General features: G+C 60.5%; 2 protein-coding genes across 3 annotated transcripts; one reads left to right on the top strand and one right to left on the bottom strand.

The window, feature by feature from the left end:
* The first annotated feature begins 72 nt into the window (after window positions 1–72).
* Window positions 73–3,968, top strand: HES3 (hes family bHLH transcription factor 3). 2 transcript variants are annotated; one of them, XM_017856006.1, is made up of 4 exons: window positions 73–272; window positions 1,832–1,927; window positions 2,030–2,111; window positions 2,520–3,968. In XM_017856006.1, the coding sequence occupies exons 1-4, from the start codon at window positions 162–164 to the stop codon at window positions 2,891–2,893; spliced, it is 663 nt and encodes a 220-aa protein (XP_017711495.1). In that variant the 5' UTR covers window positions 73–161; the 3' UTR covers window positions 2,894–3,968. The 2 variants fall into 2 exon arrangements, with proteins under 2 accessions (XP_017711495.1, XP_017711496.1); XM_017856007.1 differs by lacking the exon at window positions 73–272 and adding an exon at window positions 1,533–1,722.
* A 789-nt stretch (window positions 3,969–4,757) lies between these two features.
* On the bottom strand, window positions 4,758–13,002 carry GPR153 (G protein-coupled receptor 153). The gene is given in 6 exon segments (XM_017856098.1): window positions 4,758–7,230; window positions 7,233–7,407; window positions 7,844–8,028; window positions 8,737–8,929; window positions 11,565–11,994; window positions 12,398–13,002. Coding segments are annotated over 6 exon segments (1,830 nt in total). The 5' UTR covers window positions 12,754–13,002; the 3' UTR covers window positions 4,758–6,739.
* Between the last annotated feature and the right edge of the window lie 2,938 nt (window positions 13,003–15,940).

Below are 15,940 nucleotides of genomic sequence, written 5' to 3'. Positions count from 1 at the left end.
CCCAAGCTCGGAGCGAGTCGCACGGAGGACGCCCCGGCCCGGCTGGTCCTGGAGCTTCAAAGCTGCCGGCGCGTGCCAGCGCCCGCCGCCTGGCCTCGGCCCCCGCTGCCCTCCCAGGCCCGGGTCGGCCCGGATCTGGCCCGCGGGCCCTGCGGCCCGAGATGGAGAGAGCCCCAGAGCTGCTGTTGCTGCTGCCTCGGCCTGAAAGGGGGAGGGCGTGGCGCGATTCTCCACGCTGCTTGGCGCCTGGGAACGCCGCTATCCTGGGGAGGGTAGGCGGGGGCGGGCTGGGGGGAGATACCCCGGCTTGACAGCGCTGGGGGGCGCACCCCACCCTGAGTCCCTACACAGAGGCCGGTTTGTTCATTCCTCTGCCACAGGGCTCAGCTGCAGAATTTTTGCGACTTCCCTGTCACCCTCAGAAGCAATGGGGGCTGCATTGTTCAGAATACCGTTTTACAAACCCCAAAACTAAGGGCCCATGGGAGATGTCTAGGTTTGAACCCAGGGACTTCCTGGAGGTCAGCCTTCCTGTCCATCACAGCGACTACAGTTCAGCCTCCTGGAGTTCAACCAGGGGGATGGCCCCAGAGCCTTGCTGTAGGGCCTAACCCATCCTGGGGCGAGTGCTCCAGGCACCTCCTCCAATGGGTCCCCCATAGTTTGAATCATGGATTGGGGTGTGGGCCCTGGGCCTCTCGAAGTGTGGCCTGGAGCTCTTCCCAGAATGTCAGTGGCCTCCTGCCACCACCACCTGTGCATGGAGCTGACAGCAGGCTCATGGGAGTGGACTTCCAGTGCTTCTCCATGGGGAGAGGGTCTGCCACCAAAGCCACCCAGCCTGGAAGCCCAGGGCTGTGGGGAAGGGGGAGGAAGTCGTGTTCACCCCACCTGCCTCCTGGGAGAAGTCTGCGTTGGATTCTAGCAGTGTCAGAGAACATGGGACCCAGGCTACACCCCCACCAGGACCCCTCCCAAGCCCAAGGCCCCAGCAAGGATGAGACTGGCTGTGGCCCCGAGGGCGGGCTGCACGCTTTAATGGGACACACGTTGCTGTGTGGCCCCCGCGGGCTTGGCTTGTGCCCGGCTTTGAGCAGCCACAGGCAGAAAATTGCTGCATTGTGCCGACATTTAGGGCAACTAATGCGGCGTTGCGGGTATGGCCAGAGCATGAAGTGCACAGAGAGGCGTCACCTTGGCATCGTCAGTCCCGAGGGAGCCCAGAGCCCTGTCATAGTCATGTGGCAGCCTGTGGCCAGCTGGCCCAGGTACCTCCCCAGTAGGTGGCCCCCGGAATGCTTGCACTCCAGGATATCAAGGACTTGGCAAGTGGGACTGGAGAACTTACAGGAATTGGGACAGGATGGGCGTGGAGGGGGTGGACATGGTAGGGGTCCTCAGACTTGGGAAGTGGTGGAGGCCAGAGAGATAAGGAAAAGACAGAGAAAGGAGAAGGGGGGGTCCCTCGGGAGGTGGGGGGGGCGATCCTGAAGGTGAGAAGAAGCCTGGGCTATGGGAGGGGGCTGAGGGAAGGAGGTGGGGAACTTCCCAATGCGTCTTCCCTTGGTCCCCTCCTCCTCGAGGTTTCTAGAGTCCAGAGGGCCTCATTGACATGTAAACGAGGGTCCCTATAAAGGCAGCACTGCCTCGCACTGGTGCATGGACTGCAACATGGGCACGGAGCCTGCTGCCCGGGGCAGCCTCCCTGGCAACTTTCGAAAGGTCTGGGGTCTTGAGGGTTGAGGGGCAGGCGCCCTTCCCCACGAGGTGGGGGAGCAGAGGGCAGGAGGGTGGCAGTCCCACACACACTCTGAAGGCTGTTCATCTGCAGATCTCCAAGCCACTGATGGAGAAAAAGCGACGAGCACGCATCAACGTGTCCCTGGAGCAGCTGAAGTCGCTGCTGGAGAAACACTACTCGCACCAGGTGAGACTCAGGCAGCGTGGGGGGGGGGGGGGGGAAACGATCCCAACCTCCCTGTCTCCACCTCGGGAGCCCCGCCTAATAGACCTTTCCATGGTGGGGTAGATCCGGAAGCGCAAGTTGGAGAAGGCCGACATCCTGGAGTTGAGCGTGAAGTACATGAGAAGCCTTCAGAACTCCTTGCAAGGTACAGGGGAGGGCTGGAGGGAGTAGGGGGAGGCTTGTGGGATCAGAGCCAGGGATGCCTCAAGGACCTCTTGAGCCTGGGCTTTTGAGACCAGCCTGGCAACATAACAAGACAGCAAGACCCCCATCTCAAAAATAAAGAGGACTGCTCGGAGGCAGGTGGGCAGCTGGTGAGGAGGGGGCGCCAGCTCGCTAGGGGTCGAGGGAGGAGCAGTAAAGCCCAGGCTGGCTGTGCGATTGCGATCTGGGTGGTAGGAGGTTTGGACCCCGGGGGAGACGTTCGGGTCGTCTGACCTCTCCGCCCTCCTCTTCCCTGCGTCAACACCCTTCTTCCCTCCTTTCCTCTCCCTCCCCTCTTCCCCTCCCCTCCCCTCCCCTCCCTGTTTCTCTCGTCCGCTCTTCCCCACAGGGCTCTGGCCTGTGCCCAGCGGAGCCGAGCACCCGTCGGGCTTCCGCAGCTGCCTGCCCGGCGTGAGCCAGCTCCTTCGGTGCGGAGATGAGGTCGGCGGCGGCCTGCTCTACCCCCTGGTGTCCGAGCCGGCCGCCGGCAGCACCATGGACAGCGCCGGGCTGGGCCAGGAGGCGCCCGCGCCGTGCGGCCCCTGCACCCCCGCCGTCTGGGCTCCTGCTCCGGCCGCCAGCGGCCCGCGGTCCCCACCACCCCCGCTCCTCCTCCCCGGAGGTCTCCCCGGCTCGTCCGCCAGCGTTCCCCCGCCGCAGCCAGCGTCGAGTCGCTGCGCCGAGAGCCCTGGGCTGGGCCTGCGCGTGTGGCGGCCCTGGTGAAGCCCCGGGGATGGCCTGAACTGAAGGCGCTCCCTATTTGGTCTCGCGACACAGGGACTATTTTCAGCACGCCCACAGTGACTGCCGGAACCTTCCAGTCGTCCGTTCTGGTCCTCGGTCGGGGGTGGCTTGGAGAGGGCCGCACACCCCGCTAGCGCAGGGAAATACTCCCAGCCCTTCCGGACTGGGTCTGCGCGTCTGGGCATGATCCACCCCCACTCCAGCTCCACCTACACACGCCGGACCGCTCGCTCTCCGCGCATCCTCCGGAGGGGCTGGGAGGGGGTGTCCTGGGCTGAGCCCCTTTCCCAGGGACCCCTGGCGGGCAACCCGCCCGCCCCCACCCCCGCCCGGCTGCCGCGCAGCGGTGGGAATGTCTCAGTTGGCAGCAGCGCAGAGCTGACCCCTCGCAGCGAGGAGAATTGCTGCCCCGCCCCGGCCCATTCAGCGGTCCGCGGGCGCCAGGTTCCCACCGGTACAAAGCGCGCTTGGCTCCGCCCCGCCGGCGAGGGGCCCCCAGCCTCCCCTAACCCGGGACCCTCTTGGCTTCCAAAGACCTCCTCCGCAAGCAGTGCTGCCCACCCGGCCGGCGCATTCCCCGAGGCCTGCCCTTCTCAGAAGCCCCGCCCCTAAGATGCACCGCCCCACCCGGACGCCCCGCCCACGCGGTTCCTAGAAGGGACCCATTGCTTGGTGGCACCAGCTTGAGGGCTGCAAAAGTGGACCCGGTGCCTCTCGTGGGAGAAGGGAACGCCTTTCGCTCGACAAAGACCCTGGCCCACATTCCAGGCCCGGACCCCGTAGACCCCCGCAGCTCCAGATCCCTAGGGCTCCCGGAGAATCCAAACCCTGGGTGGCTCTCGGAGCGCGCTGCACCACTTTAATGGTCCACAACGAGGTCACTGCTGCGCACGGACTTCGGTGGTGGGAGGTTCTCAGGTCAGATTTTCTTCCCCTGGGCTTCTGGCCCAGGACCCCGGGCCAGCGAGGGGGAGCTGGGGTTGTGGGGTCAGAGATCCTGGCACCTCCTCCCGACAGCTTATAATTCAGAATAAAGCCAGCGCGAATCTGTGAAGTGGGTATCAAGAGGACATTAGAGGTCTAATGTGTCCCACCCCTGCGATGCCTACTTAGGTGCGTATTTTGGAACCACAAATATGAACTTTCTATAGAAACTCTTCTCTTTTTGGACTTGAGTGCCCTGGCCTGCAGGGCACTAAACCCGTCCTGATCCAAACGCGTGAAGGACCCACGGTCCTTCAAAAGCCGGCGCCACAGTCACACCTAATGGGCTCGCTGGAGTTGGGGCGAGGGTGGGTGTCCCGGCTGTCGCCGTCCAGGTTGGCCTCTCGGGTCTGTGCTTCCTGCGGTGTGGGGTGGAGTAGAGGCCAGGACAAATCCCTCTGCAGTCCACCAGGTGGCGGTGTTGCACTGCGGACCCAAAGGTCCTGCCTGCAAATTCCAGGAGGGCCGAGGCGGGACAGGGGCTCAACAAGTCCCAGGTGGCTTAGGCCCAGCTCCTATTGCCCTGACCTGTTCGCTCTCTTCAGTCAAGCTCACGGTGACTAGCAGCCCCAGGTGCCAACCCTGGCGCAGGGGTTGCCACCTGGGCTAACAGGGCCTTTCCTCCACTGGTGGGCTGTAGAGCCCACCCCACTGCTTTATCCTGTTGTTACTCCAGGACCATCTCACTCCTCACTCGCTGGTGGGACTGGAGCATTTGTCTGAAGACAGAGAGCAAGTCCAACCCCCCAAAAATGGCACACTACCAGAACTCAGGGTCCAGAGGAAGACATTAAGGGGCAGCTGGCCAGCCCTGCTGTGAACTTGTAGAAGGGTTTTCCATGAAACCAGCCTTGGAATGCCAGGTGCAAATCATAAGGAAGTTTTTATTGGGTCCTGTACAGAAGAGAAATGCTCAGTTGTCAAAAAACTACAAAGGGATCCCTGGCTCTGGGTGTGCTATGAAGACAACTCCCTCCCCAGTGAGGCCAGGGTCAAGTTCCTTAGAAACGCAGCGAACAGGCCTGGAGGCTGGACAAAGTTTGGGAGAGAACTCCAGGCCCAGGGTCCCCCCCTTTATTTTTGTAAAAACCGCAGGACTGGAGTGATTTAGGGGACTTTGTCCCCCTGTATTGCCATTGGATATGAAACACAGAGCAAAACCCCAAGGTGACAAATGAGTGAAAACCTAAGGTGACAAGTGGACAGACGCCCCCCAGGTGGAGGAGACAATGGCTAGCTGGTGACCTCTGCCCCTACGTAACTTGTCAGTCCTTGAAGGCACAGCAGCATTGGGCAGAGATGGCCCCTCCCGCGGCCAGGGCTGGATTGCACTTCCCTGCCTTGCTCACCTGTGGCCACAGCTCATACCCCCAGTTACCCCACAGCCAGGGACTGGAGGGGCCTCTGAAGCAGAGACAGGCTTAGGCAGCCTCCCACCCCACCCCAGCAGCTTCTTCTGGGAGTGGGACCCTATCTGAAGGGTGATGAGATAGGCTTGGCCACCTGATGGCCAGAAGGAACTGGGCACAGGCAGGCTCTATGCTGACCTTGCAAACTACCCCAGGTTTTCATATTGTGGGGCCACTGCATAGGAGTAGGGGTCTGGAGGAGATAGCTTTCTCATCTGCCCTATTTCACCAGCTCAAGGTTATAGCTGTTCCTGGTTTTCCTTAGCCTGGGAAGACCCAGGGCCCATGGCAATACCCAGGCCTGTAAGGGGTCTGCCCAGGAGGGAAGGCAAAGAAATACATTGCTCCCAGGGGTTAGATGCCTGCCTGGAGCCAGGCCTTGAGCTGAGAACCTGGAAGCCCCTGCCAGGATCCCTTCCTGGCCAGGCCTACACGGGTGGGGAGTGAGGCTGGGGATGACGTGGGGACACGGAAGCCCAGGCCCTGCTGCCCTCGTGCTCTCTGCCTGCACCACACACATGGTGGGAGCCATGGAGGGAGCTGATGTGGTGGGGACAGGCAATGATGGCAGAATAATGAGGGTGGGGACACTAATGGTGGTCAAGGTGGCTGAGGTGCCAGTGGTGGTGGTGCAGAGTGTTGTGCTTAGCTGGGGTGGAGTGTGGGTTCCCAAGGGGGTAGGGGGCACTGAGAGTGGGAGGCCTCAGGCCTAGGGGGCCACACCAGGCCACATGCTGAATACAGACCTCCACAAAGGCCACAGAGAGCCCTAGACTACCTCTCACACCTGGGCCACTCAGTGGCCAGGGCCTATGACCAAGAGACTTCAAACAGCCCTGAGAGTTAACGTGGTCACCTGCTCATCAGATGGGGAAACTGAGGCAAGACAGGTCGGAAGCAGGGAGACCTGATCAGAGCTTGTTTGGGCTCTGACGACCCCTGTGCTTAGAGACCCTCTGTACCCCACCCCCCCAGGTGTGGCAGTTATGGTGCAGCCGTGGGTGGAAAGCCCCTGGGGAGTCCAGTGGCTCCAGCTCAGCCTCTCCAAGGCGGGGCTTTGTTCTGTCCCGCGTTGGCCCTGTCTCAGGTTCCCTGCTCCCGATGTCCTGTTGCCCAGGGTTGGTGATGGCGCAGCTGGACGTGCACATGTCACTCACTACCCAAGCCCAAACTTGGGATGTCACTCAGCTCCCCAGGCCCGACCTCACTCAGCCAGGAACATGCGGTGCCAGTGCAGTCGTCCGGTGCAGCCGTTGCCCTTGGGACAAGGCCAGCTGAGAGGAGCCGGAAGACAAACGCCGAGGCCAACGCCCCCTCATCCCTGGGAGGGGTGGTGCATGTCTGCGCGCGGGGCGGAGGCGGGCGTCTTTGGTGCTGTGGCCCTGGAGGGCGGCCTGGCCTGACTGGCGTCCATGGAGAGGCGCCGGCGGTCCTAGGACGCGGAGCCCAGCGAGTCCGAGTGAAGCGTGGCGTAGCCCGAGGATTCGGAGGGGGAGCTCAGGAAGCTGCTGGTGCTGCCGCCGCCGCCCTCCGCGCGCAGCCCCCCCGGCTCGCCCCACGATGCGCTCAGGCCAGGGTGCAGAGAGCCGGCGTGCGGGTGCGCAGCGGGGTGCGGCCTGGGGCTCCGCTGGGCGCTGCTAGGGGGCGTCGGGACCTCTCCGGGATCGGTGCCTTCGGGGACGGCAGGTGCAGCGGGGAAGGGCCCGGGCGGGCGGCGCAGGGCCTGTGGCTCGCACTCGAAGGCGGTCAGGGCGAAGGCATCGGGCAGCAGAGAGGCCGAGGCGGAGCGGGGGCCGGGCCCGGGCGGCGGCGCGGGCTGCCGGGGCGAGTGGCAGGCTCGCCGCAAGCCGCTGTCCAGGCCGAGGGCCTTACGCGAGGCTCTCGGCCGAGACGGGCCGGAGCGGCGGCGCGCGCGGGACGGGGTGCGTCCTCCGCAAAGGCCAGCAGGCTGGCGCGGCGCCGCTCGGGCCCGGCGGGCAGCATCAGGTGCGCCAGGGCGGCCAGGTCCTCGCCGGAGCCCCAGCGTGGCAGGAAGGCGGGCAGCGGGACGGCAGCCCACACGTCCGCGTCGTCGTGGGAGAAGCGCCGCGTGGGTGGGACCTGTCAGGACGCGGCTGGCTTTTACCCGGAGCTGCCCTCCTGGAAAACGGGGACAAACCCTTCTCCACCCCGGGGAAGGGCCTTCCATGGGTCAGGGATCAGGCTGTGCGCCGGGGCAGCCTGGCTGGGAGCCGTGAGGTTTGGCGCAGTCTCTCCGAGCCGCAAGGCTGTGCCAGATAGCTGGGGTCGGTTGGGGAGGGCGCTCCTTGAGGACATTGAGCCGGCAGGAGATAATTCAGGTGACAGGGACCATGGGGGTGGCGGTTGGGGCCCACCCACACAGGCTGTGTGGCCTTTGGCCAGCATGTCCTTGGATGGTGACAGCCACCCCTGCAACTGCAGAAGGCGTGAGATGGGCTCCGAGTGGAGAGGCCTCAGGGAGGTCAGGACACCCCGCCACCCGCAGGTGCGGCCTCTCCCCCAGCCCTGTGCTCACCTGCAGGTACTGCATCTTGTCCTCCTGCAGGGGCCGCAGCGGGTAGAGCTGGGGCAGGCCCCCCTCCAGAGCAGAGATCTCATACTTGGCCGTCCTATCTAGGGCCACAAAGTCACCTCCATAGCCATAGTCCAGGGAGCGCTCCAACACCAGATCCGGGGAGATGCCACCTTCCAGGCTGGTCTCTGTAGGGTGGCGGGGGGTAATGGGGCAGGCAGAGCCTTAGGGCCATGGAAACTTGGGGGCATCTGGGAGGGAATCTCAGGGACCCCCTGACCCAACAGACATATACAAGGTGGGGGCTGGTTAGCTGAAAAGGGAAGTGGAGGGGTTCTGAGTTCAAATCCCAAATATGCCACCCTTTAGCTGTGAGACTGGGCAGGGAGCTCACTCACTGAGACTGGTTCCTTATCTAGGACATGGAGTGGGACCTGAGGTGACCTTGGGAGGACTAAATAACACACACAAAGGGCTGGCAGTGCCTGGACAGAACAAGGGCTGGGCGGAGGGTCATGGTATTGCTGATAATGGTATCCAGACAGGACCTGGGTCTGCAGGAGCCACCAGGGCAGCTTGCTGGGGATCCCTGAGGTTGGGGGGTAAGCCCAGGAGCTCCGCTGGAGCACTTGCAGACATGTCTACCCTGCTCTCTGTTAACCTGAACATCCCATTACGTGGAACCTAGGGCAGCCAAGCCAGATAGGAGAGTGCCCTGTGGGAACCTGGCTTGGGTCCCTTGGACATTCAAGTACTTTTGGGAGTGACAGAGGGGGTGTCTGGTGGTTGAGAATGAAGTCACCGTAGGGGAGTTGCCTGACAGCCGTTTTCTTGCCAACCCCAGTGACCTCTCCCAGACACCACTCTCCCCGGGGCCACTCTTAGGCCATCCTCACCGTCATCTGACTCCTCGTTGTTGGCCATGAGGGCCATGCACTTCTCCCGGACAGCCTTGAGGTCGGCCCGGTAGCGGTCGCAGGCCCAGAGGAACACAGGCAGCAGCAGGGCCTGGGCCACGGAGCACCACAGCACGCAAAGCGCCATCCAGGGCGCTGAGGCGTCGGCCCGCAGGCTGCTGAAGCTCACCACCTGTGGGCACAGGGCTCGGCCTGGCACCTGCAGGACCCCCCACCATCATACAAGATCCCCGAGTCTCGGTCTCCCCATATGTACGGCAGGTCTGACAGGTGGGTACCTGCCAAGGAGAAGGTGCCTTTCGGGAGGAAAGGGCTGGAGCTTGGCAGTGGGAGGCCCCACCCTCCAGGAGCTACCTGGCCGCTGGGCAGCAATGTGTGGCCCTGCTCTGTCTCCCTCCTGGCTGCCTATGAAGAGAAGCGGGGCATAGATTACCACCTCCTCCCCGCTTTGTTTTGAGACAGAGTCTCACTCTGTCACCCAGGCTGGAGTGCAGTGGCTCAATCATGGCTCACTGCAGCCTCGTGATCCTCCTGCCTCGGCCTCCCAAAGTGCTGGGATTACAGGTATGAATCACTGTGCCTGGCTACCACCCCCTTTGAGATGAGGAAACTGAGGTTTAGAGAACCAGGTTTCAAACCTATTCAAGATTCTGCCCCCGCTTCCCAGCCAGTGGCCTCCTTGGCCCTAACCCTGCTTTTGGGTCCCTGCCCAGGGACTCTGCATTCCTCCTCTCCCAGGAGAGACCTCATTGCTCTGTCCCAAAGAGCAATACTTAAGTGACTGCCACAAAAGAGTGAAAGTGTGGATGATGTGGGGATGTTGGTTCTGTCATTTGTGGGCCACGTGACCCTCAGAAAGCTGCTAAACCTCTTTGGGGTTCAGTGTCCTCATTTGGAAAATGGGCTATGAACAGCCCATGCTCTAGAGGGTGAGATTCTGGACACTTTATAACAGCAGCATGGAGTAGCCCCACAAGCTGTACTCTCTTCCCTGTCCTTAAGAGAAGCGGGGATGGCTCCAATTCCCTCCCAGCCCGCCCCTCCCCCACACTGCCCCCACTCTGCTCCCGAGGTGCCTCGTGGGTCTCTGCTGTTTCACGAAGCCCTTGCCCTCCATCCGCACAGGGGCCGGGCCGCCAGGCCCCACTGTACACATGAAGACCCTTAGCTGGAGGGAACCAGGACTGCTGAGGGTGGGGCAGTGGGGGCTGCCTCCTGATCAAGGCTCCAACTCTGAAGCTGCCACCCCCCCAGTCACTGTTCTGGAGCCCGTGTCCTCATGTCCTGCAGTGACTCGGGAGGCAGTCTTGCCTGCTGCTTGGATGAAACACATCAGGCTGGTCTTTGCCCCAGTCCTCTCCCTGTCTCACTGCAGACCTTTTGGGGACGGGCATAGAGTCCTGCAGTGGGGAGGGGTTAGCTACTGAGTCCAGACTTCATTTTTGGGCTAAGCTGGTCCCAGTTTCACCAAGAGGACCCTAGTCAGCCCCTCTGGACCTCAGACTCTTGTTGGCAAGGCCTTTCTCACAGCAGCCCTCACCTTGGTCTTCCCCAGAAGTTAGTATCAAGTGCTACTCCCCAACAGACATTTGAGGCCCGCCCTGGCCTTGCTCTGTCTCCTGATCCAGCGCCCCTACCCACCTACGGCACCAAAGCTCCCTCTGTCCATCCTGGGACCTGGACCCACCAGGAAACCCATGGGCATGCTATCCCACCTCTGCATCAAACGGCCCTTGACGCCGGATGCAGTGGTTCACACCTGTAATCCCAGCAGTTTGGGAGGTTGAGACAGGTGGATCACCTAAGGTCAGGAGTTTGAGACCAGCCTGACCAACATGGTGAAACCCTGTCTCTACCAAAAATAAAAAAAATTAAAAAAATTAGCCAGGCGTGGTGGCGGGTGCCTGTAATCCCAGCTACTTGGGAGGCTGAGGCAAGAGACTTGCTTGAACCCAGGAGGCAAAGGTTGCAGTGAGCTGAGATTGCACCATTGCACATCCAGCCTGGGCAACAAGGGCAAAACTCTGTCTCAAAAAAATAAGTAAATAAATAAAATAAAACAAAAACAAAAAAACGGGCCTCGGGTGAGGGGAGCAAACTCTTCTTCACTGTGGCAGGAAGGCCCTGGGCCCTGCAGTTGCCAGATATGGGCTCGAGTCCCACCAGGCTGCCCTTACTCTAGGCAGGTCTTTGCACCTCTCTGAACCTCGGTTTCCAAATCTGGAAAATGGGGACAATGATCAAGCCCATCTCAAAGGACTGGGTCTTAGGACTCAACCACCTGATGCCTGGAGTATGAGCAGTCCCAGGGCTGTCCCAGAGACAGGCTCCCCTGCCCGACGCTGTCACCCACCAGCACAGGGAAGCCCATGAGGCAATCGTAGATGAAGACTATGGTGGTCACGAGGCCCGTGATCTGCAGAGAGGTTTTGGCGGGCTCCGAGCCATCGATGGAGGAGCGCCGCTTGCCCTGCGCATCCTCCACCACGATGGTGGGCACGGTGAAGGCGCGGTGGTCGGCCCGGCGCCCCACCTGCACGCCAGCGTCTGGAAGAGGGCNCACTGTGGCAGGAAGGCCCTGGGCCCTGCAGTTGCCAGATATGGGCTCGAGTCCCACCAGGCTGCCCTTACTCTAGGCAGGTCTTTGCACCTCTCTGAACCTCGGTTTCCAAATCTGGAAAATGGGGACAATGATCAAGCCCATCTCAAAGGACTGGGTCTTAGGACTCAACCACCTGATGCCTGGAGTATGAGCAGTCCCAGGGCTGTCCCAGAGACAGGCTCCCCTGCCCGACGCTGTCACCCACCAGCACAGGGAAGCCCATGAGGCAATCGTAGATGAAGACTATGGTGGTCACGAGGCCCGTGATCTGCAGAGAGGTTTTGGCGGGCTCCGAGCCATCGATGGAGGAGCGCCGCTTGCCCTGCGCATCCTCCACCACGATGGTGGGCACGGTGAAGGCGCGGTGGTCGGCCCGGCGCCCCACCTGCACGGCCAGCGTCTGGAAGAGGGCGATGGCTGTGCAGACCACACCCATGGTCACGCTACCGCCCACCAGCAGCAGGAAGCAGACACCGAAGCCCAGGCCGATCTCAGCCACGATGAAGCGGCAGCCATGGGTGTAGAAGCGCTCGCTGGTGTCGTGCCAGCCAACGGCAGGCAGGGCCGACAGGATGAAGGACACCATCCAGATACCCATGACAGTGTGCACCGCCTGCTTCTTGGCATTGCTTAGCCTGGCATGGGGCAGGGTGGAACAGAGGGATCTGGCGTCACCCACAGCGGCCTCCCCAGGCCTCTGGGGACCTGTAGGGGATCCTCACCACCCAGGCACCCCACACCCCCCGGTACATCATAGTCATGGCACAGCCAGTGTGGTAGGGCCTTGTTCCTTGCATAGGAGATACTATGAACATTGTCACACGTCCCTCTTCCAAGGATTCCGTATTGGCTGCTTGTGTCTACCCATGCAAAGCTACGTGTGTGCCCCCAGCAGCTTACAGCAGCCCCTCCTGAGCCTGCCTGCCCTCCAGCATGCCACAGGTGTGGCCACTCCTATGTGCACATGGGCACACCAGATATGTCTTTGTTTTCATGCTTGCATGGAACCCCAGGAACCCCAGAGCTTCACGTGCTCACCGGTAGTTGACGGGCCAGCAGACCATCCACATGCGGTGGTAGGAGAGGGAAGTGACGGAGAAACAGGTGGCCAGGGTGAGGGTGTAGAAGGTGGACACGAAGACCTTGCAGAGACCCTCATTCCACTCGAAGTCGGGGCGCTGCCGCCGCAGCTGCACCACGGAGTAGGTGGCAATGGGCACAGCCACGTTGAGCATGTGGGTGGCCGCAAGCGTACACAGCAGGAACTCCAGGGCCTTCCACTTCTTCTGCTTGGCGCCAACGCTGAGGATGCCCCAGGCATTGGCCAGCAGGGAGAGGCCCCCACATGCCAGCCAGCCCACTGCACTGCCAGGCAGCCGCCGCTCATCACTCATGGTGCAGACCAGAGCTGACAGGCGGCTGTGGCATCCTCCTTGGAGCCAGGTCTCGGGGAGCAGCAGCCCTCACTCCTGGCGGCTCAGGGATGCTGGGGACCATGAGCATCTGTGGGGGGTGGCAATGGGCACTCAGTGACTTCTGCTCTGGCGACAGCATTGTAGCCCTTGGGTACTTGGGATGGGAGATGGCGAGCACTACACTTTGAATGTCCCCTGCAAAACTCATGTTGAAATTTAATTAAAACTTGTGTTGAGATTTTATTTTATTTTTTTTTTTTGAGGCGGAGTCTCGCTCTGTCGCCCAGGCTGGAGTGCAGTGGCCGGATCTCAGCTCACTGCAAGCTCCACCTCCCGGGTTTACACCATTCTCCTGCTTCAGCCTCCCGAGTAGCTGGGACTACAGGCGCCCGCCACCTCGCCCGGCTAGTTTTTTTGTATTTTTTAGTAGAGACAGGGTTTCACTGTGTTAGCCAGGATGGTCTTGATCTCCTGACCTCGTGATCCGCCCGTCTCGGCCTCCCAAAGCACTGGGATTACAGGCTTGAGCCACTGCGCCCAGCCCAATTTTTGTATTTTTAGTAGAGACGGGGTTTCACCATGTTGGTCAGGCTGGTCTTGAACTCCTGACCTCGTGATCCCCCTGCCTTGGCCTCCCAAAGTGCTGGGATTATAGGTGTGAGCCCCATGCCCTGCCCTGCCTGGCTAGTTTAAATTTTTTTGTAGAGATGGGGTCTTGCTCTGTTGCCCAGGTTGGTCTCAAACTCCCGGCCTCAAGCAGTCCTCCCACCTTGGCCTCCCAAAGTGTTGGGATTACAGGTGTGAGCCACAGTGCCTGGCTATGAAACATTTAAGAGGTGATTAGGCCATGGGTGGGTTTAATGTGTTTACAAAAGGGCTTCTGGGAGTGAGTTCTCTCTCAGGGAGCTTTCTCTCTTCTGCCATGTGAGCAACAGTGCTGCTCCTCTCCAAAGGACACAGCATTCAAGGCACCATCTTTGAAGCATAGACCAGGCCTTGCCAGACACCAAACCTGCCAGCACCTTGATTTTGGATTTCTCAGCCTTTCTTTTTTGAAAAACACATTTATATATGTGTGTATTCTTCTCTCTCTCTTTCTTTCTTTCTTTTAGACAGAGTCTTGCTCTGTCACCCAGGCTGGAGTGCAGTGGCACCACCTCGGCCCCTGCAACCTCCACCTCCCGGGTTCAAGCCATTCTTGTGCCTCAGCCTCCCGAGTGGCTGGGACTACATGCATGTACCACCATGCCCGGCTAATTTTTTTGTATTTTTAGTAGAAACAGAGTTTAACCATGTTGGCCAGGCTGGTCTCAAACTCCTGACCTCAAGTGACTTGCCCACTTCAGCCTCCCAAAGTGCCGGGATTACAGGCATGAGCCGCCGCGCCCTGCCTTATTTTTATATTTTAGAGACAGAGTCTCACTATGTTGCCCAGGCTGGTCTCAAACTCCTGAGCTCAAGTGATCCTCACATCTAAACCTCCTGAGTAGCTGGGATTACAGGGCGAGTGCTCCCACACCTGGTGAGACATAAATCTGTTCGTCATGAGTTACTGGGTCTTAAGTACTGTGTTACAGCAGCACAAATGCCCTAAGGCAGGGAAGGCCCCAGCACACCATGACCTATCTGGCCCTGGCTTACATCAGGCTGTACCCTCCTCTCCACCCCCGGGGAGGCCCCTCCTGCCCATGTCCCTGACACCCAGGGGCTGTATACGGGGGTACCCAATAAGTGTGTATTCCTTCATTTCCATCCACTCCTGGTCAAAGCTCAATATCTGGGTTTCCTTCCAGGTTACCTGAATCCTCAGGGAACCAGCCATGGTGGGTCCAGATGGGCACTCTTGCCCCGTGCATGCCCTGACACCATCTCAGAACAAGTCCTCTTGTCATCAAATGTTCCAGAATCCTCACACAGCCCATGCCAGAGCCCCCCACAGTGGACACCTCTGCCGCGCTTGCCTTCATTCCACTTCATCAGGCCACACGAGGACATGTCCAGGACATGCCCCCTGAACCTCTATTTCCCTCTCCCGTTTCCCAAGTGACATGTTGGGGAAGGAAGCTGGTCACCACTTTCCTGACCACCCTGAGAGGGGGCAGGCAGTCTGCTATGTCAGCCCCCAGCTGGTCTTCCACAGCCAGACCCCGGGCGGGCGTTAAAGCCCCCACACAGCAGTGGTATGGCTGGGGCAAGGTCGCTGTACCTTCTCCTCTAAGAGACTGCGGTTCTTCTTCCACGGGGAGGCGGAGGTGGACAGCAGCCACATCTCTATAGCCCTGGGCCCAGGTGTGGCACACAGTGGGTGCTCTGGGGTAGTGGCTAGTCTCATGCTCTGGTTGGCTTGGGCAGCAAGGGCCTGGAGACGGCCCGTAGACCAGACCAGAGCTTGACTCTGAAGTCAGAGGAAGTGCCGATGGCCTTTCCATGTGAGTCAGGGACACAGGATGCTGGGCAGCAGGCACGTGGCGGGGAGCAGGGAAGCACCCATCCTGCCAGAGGGCTGGGCAGCGAGTCCCCTCCCTCACCCTTCCCAGCCTGGCAGCCCTCTGGCTGCAGCCCAGGCAGGCAATATGGGAGAAGCCAAGTGCCAAGTGAAGGCCTACTTTGTGCTCTGATCACACTTAACTGGCCCTTCTCACCCAGGGCCCATTTAGCCTCATTTGCTCTCTTTCTCATGCTCTGGTCCTCATGGGCATCTACAGCACCAGACACGCCCCACGTCCCCCAGAGAGGAAGTACCTCCAGCTCAAGGTGGGGGGCCGCTGTTGCCTTAGCCAAGGCCCCTGGCTCTCGGGCAGGGAAGGCAGCGATGTCCCAGCCACCAGTTGGCAGGCCTCCTGCTTGTCTTGTCCAGAGTTCTTTCTTTTGTTTTTTGAAATGGAGTTTTACTCATTACCCAGGGTGGATCTCAGCTCACTGCAACCTCCGCCTCCTGGGTTCAAACTATTTTCCTGCCTCAGCCTTCCAAGTAGCTGGGATTACAGGCACCCGCCAACACCCTGCTAATTTTTTGTATTTTTAGTAGAGATAAGGTTTCATCATGTTGGCCAGGCTAGTCTCGAACTTGTGACCTCAGGTGATCCACCTGCTTCGGCCTCCCAAAATGCTGGGATTACAGGCATGAGCCACGGTGCCCAGCCTCTTGTCCAGAGTTCTTTTGGTC

The sequence above is a fragment of the Rhinopithecus bieti genome, unplaced genomic scaffold (genome assembly GCF_001698545.2).
Source record: "Rhinopithecus bieti isolate Rb0 unplaced genomic scaffold, ASM169854v2 scaffold_40368, whole genome shotgun sequence".
Taxonomy (NCBI): Eukaryota; Metazoa; Chordata; class Mammalia; order Primates; family Cercopithecidae; genus Rhinopithecus; species Rhinopithecus bieti.
The sequence above is the reverse complement of the archived record's forward strand: the minus strand, read 5'-3'. Positions and strand labels throughout refer to the sequence as shown.

What these genes read in the sequence shown, in the direction of transcription:
- HES3 (XM_017856006.1), top strand. Translation starts at nt 162, where the DNA reads ATGGAGAGAGCCCCAGAGCTGCTGTTGCTGCTGCCTCGGCCTGAAAGG. An exon ending in ACGCCGCTATCCTGGGGAGG is followed by an intron (nt 273 to 1,831) that starts GTAGGCGGGGGC and finishes GTTCATCTGCAG; the next exon opens with ATCTCCAAGCCACTGATGGA. An exon ending in AGAAACACTACTCGCACCAG is followed by an intron (nt 1,928 to 2,029) that starts GTGAGACTCAGG and finishes ATGGTGGGGTAG; the next exon opens with ATCCGGAAGCGCAAGTTGGA.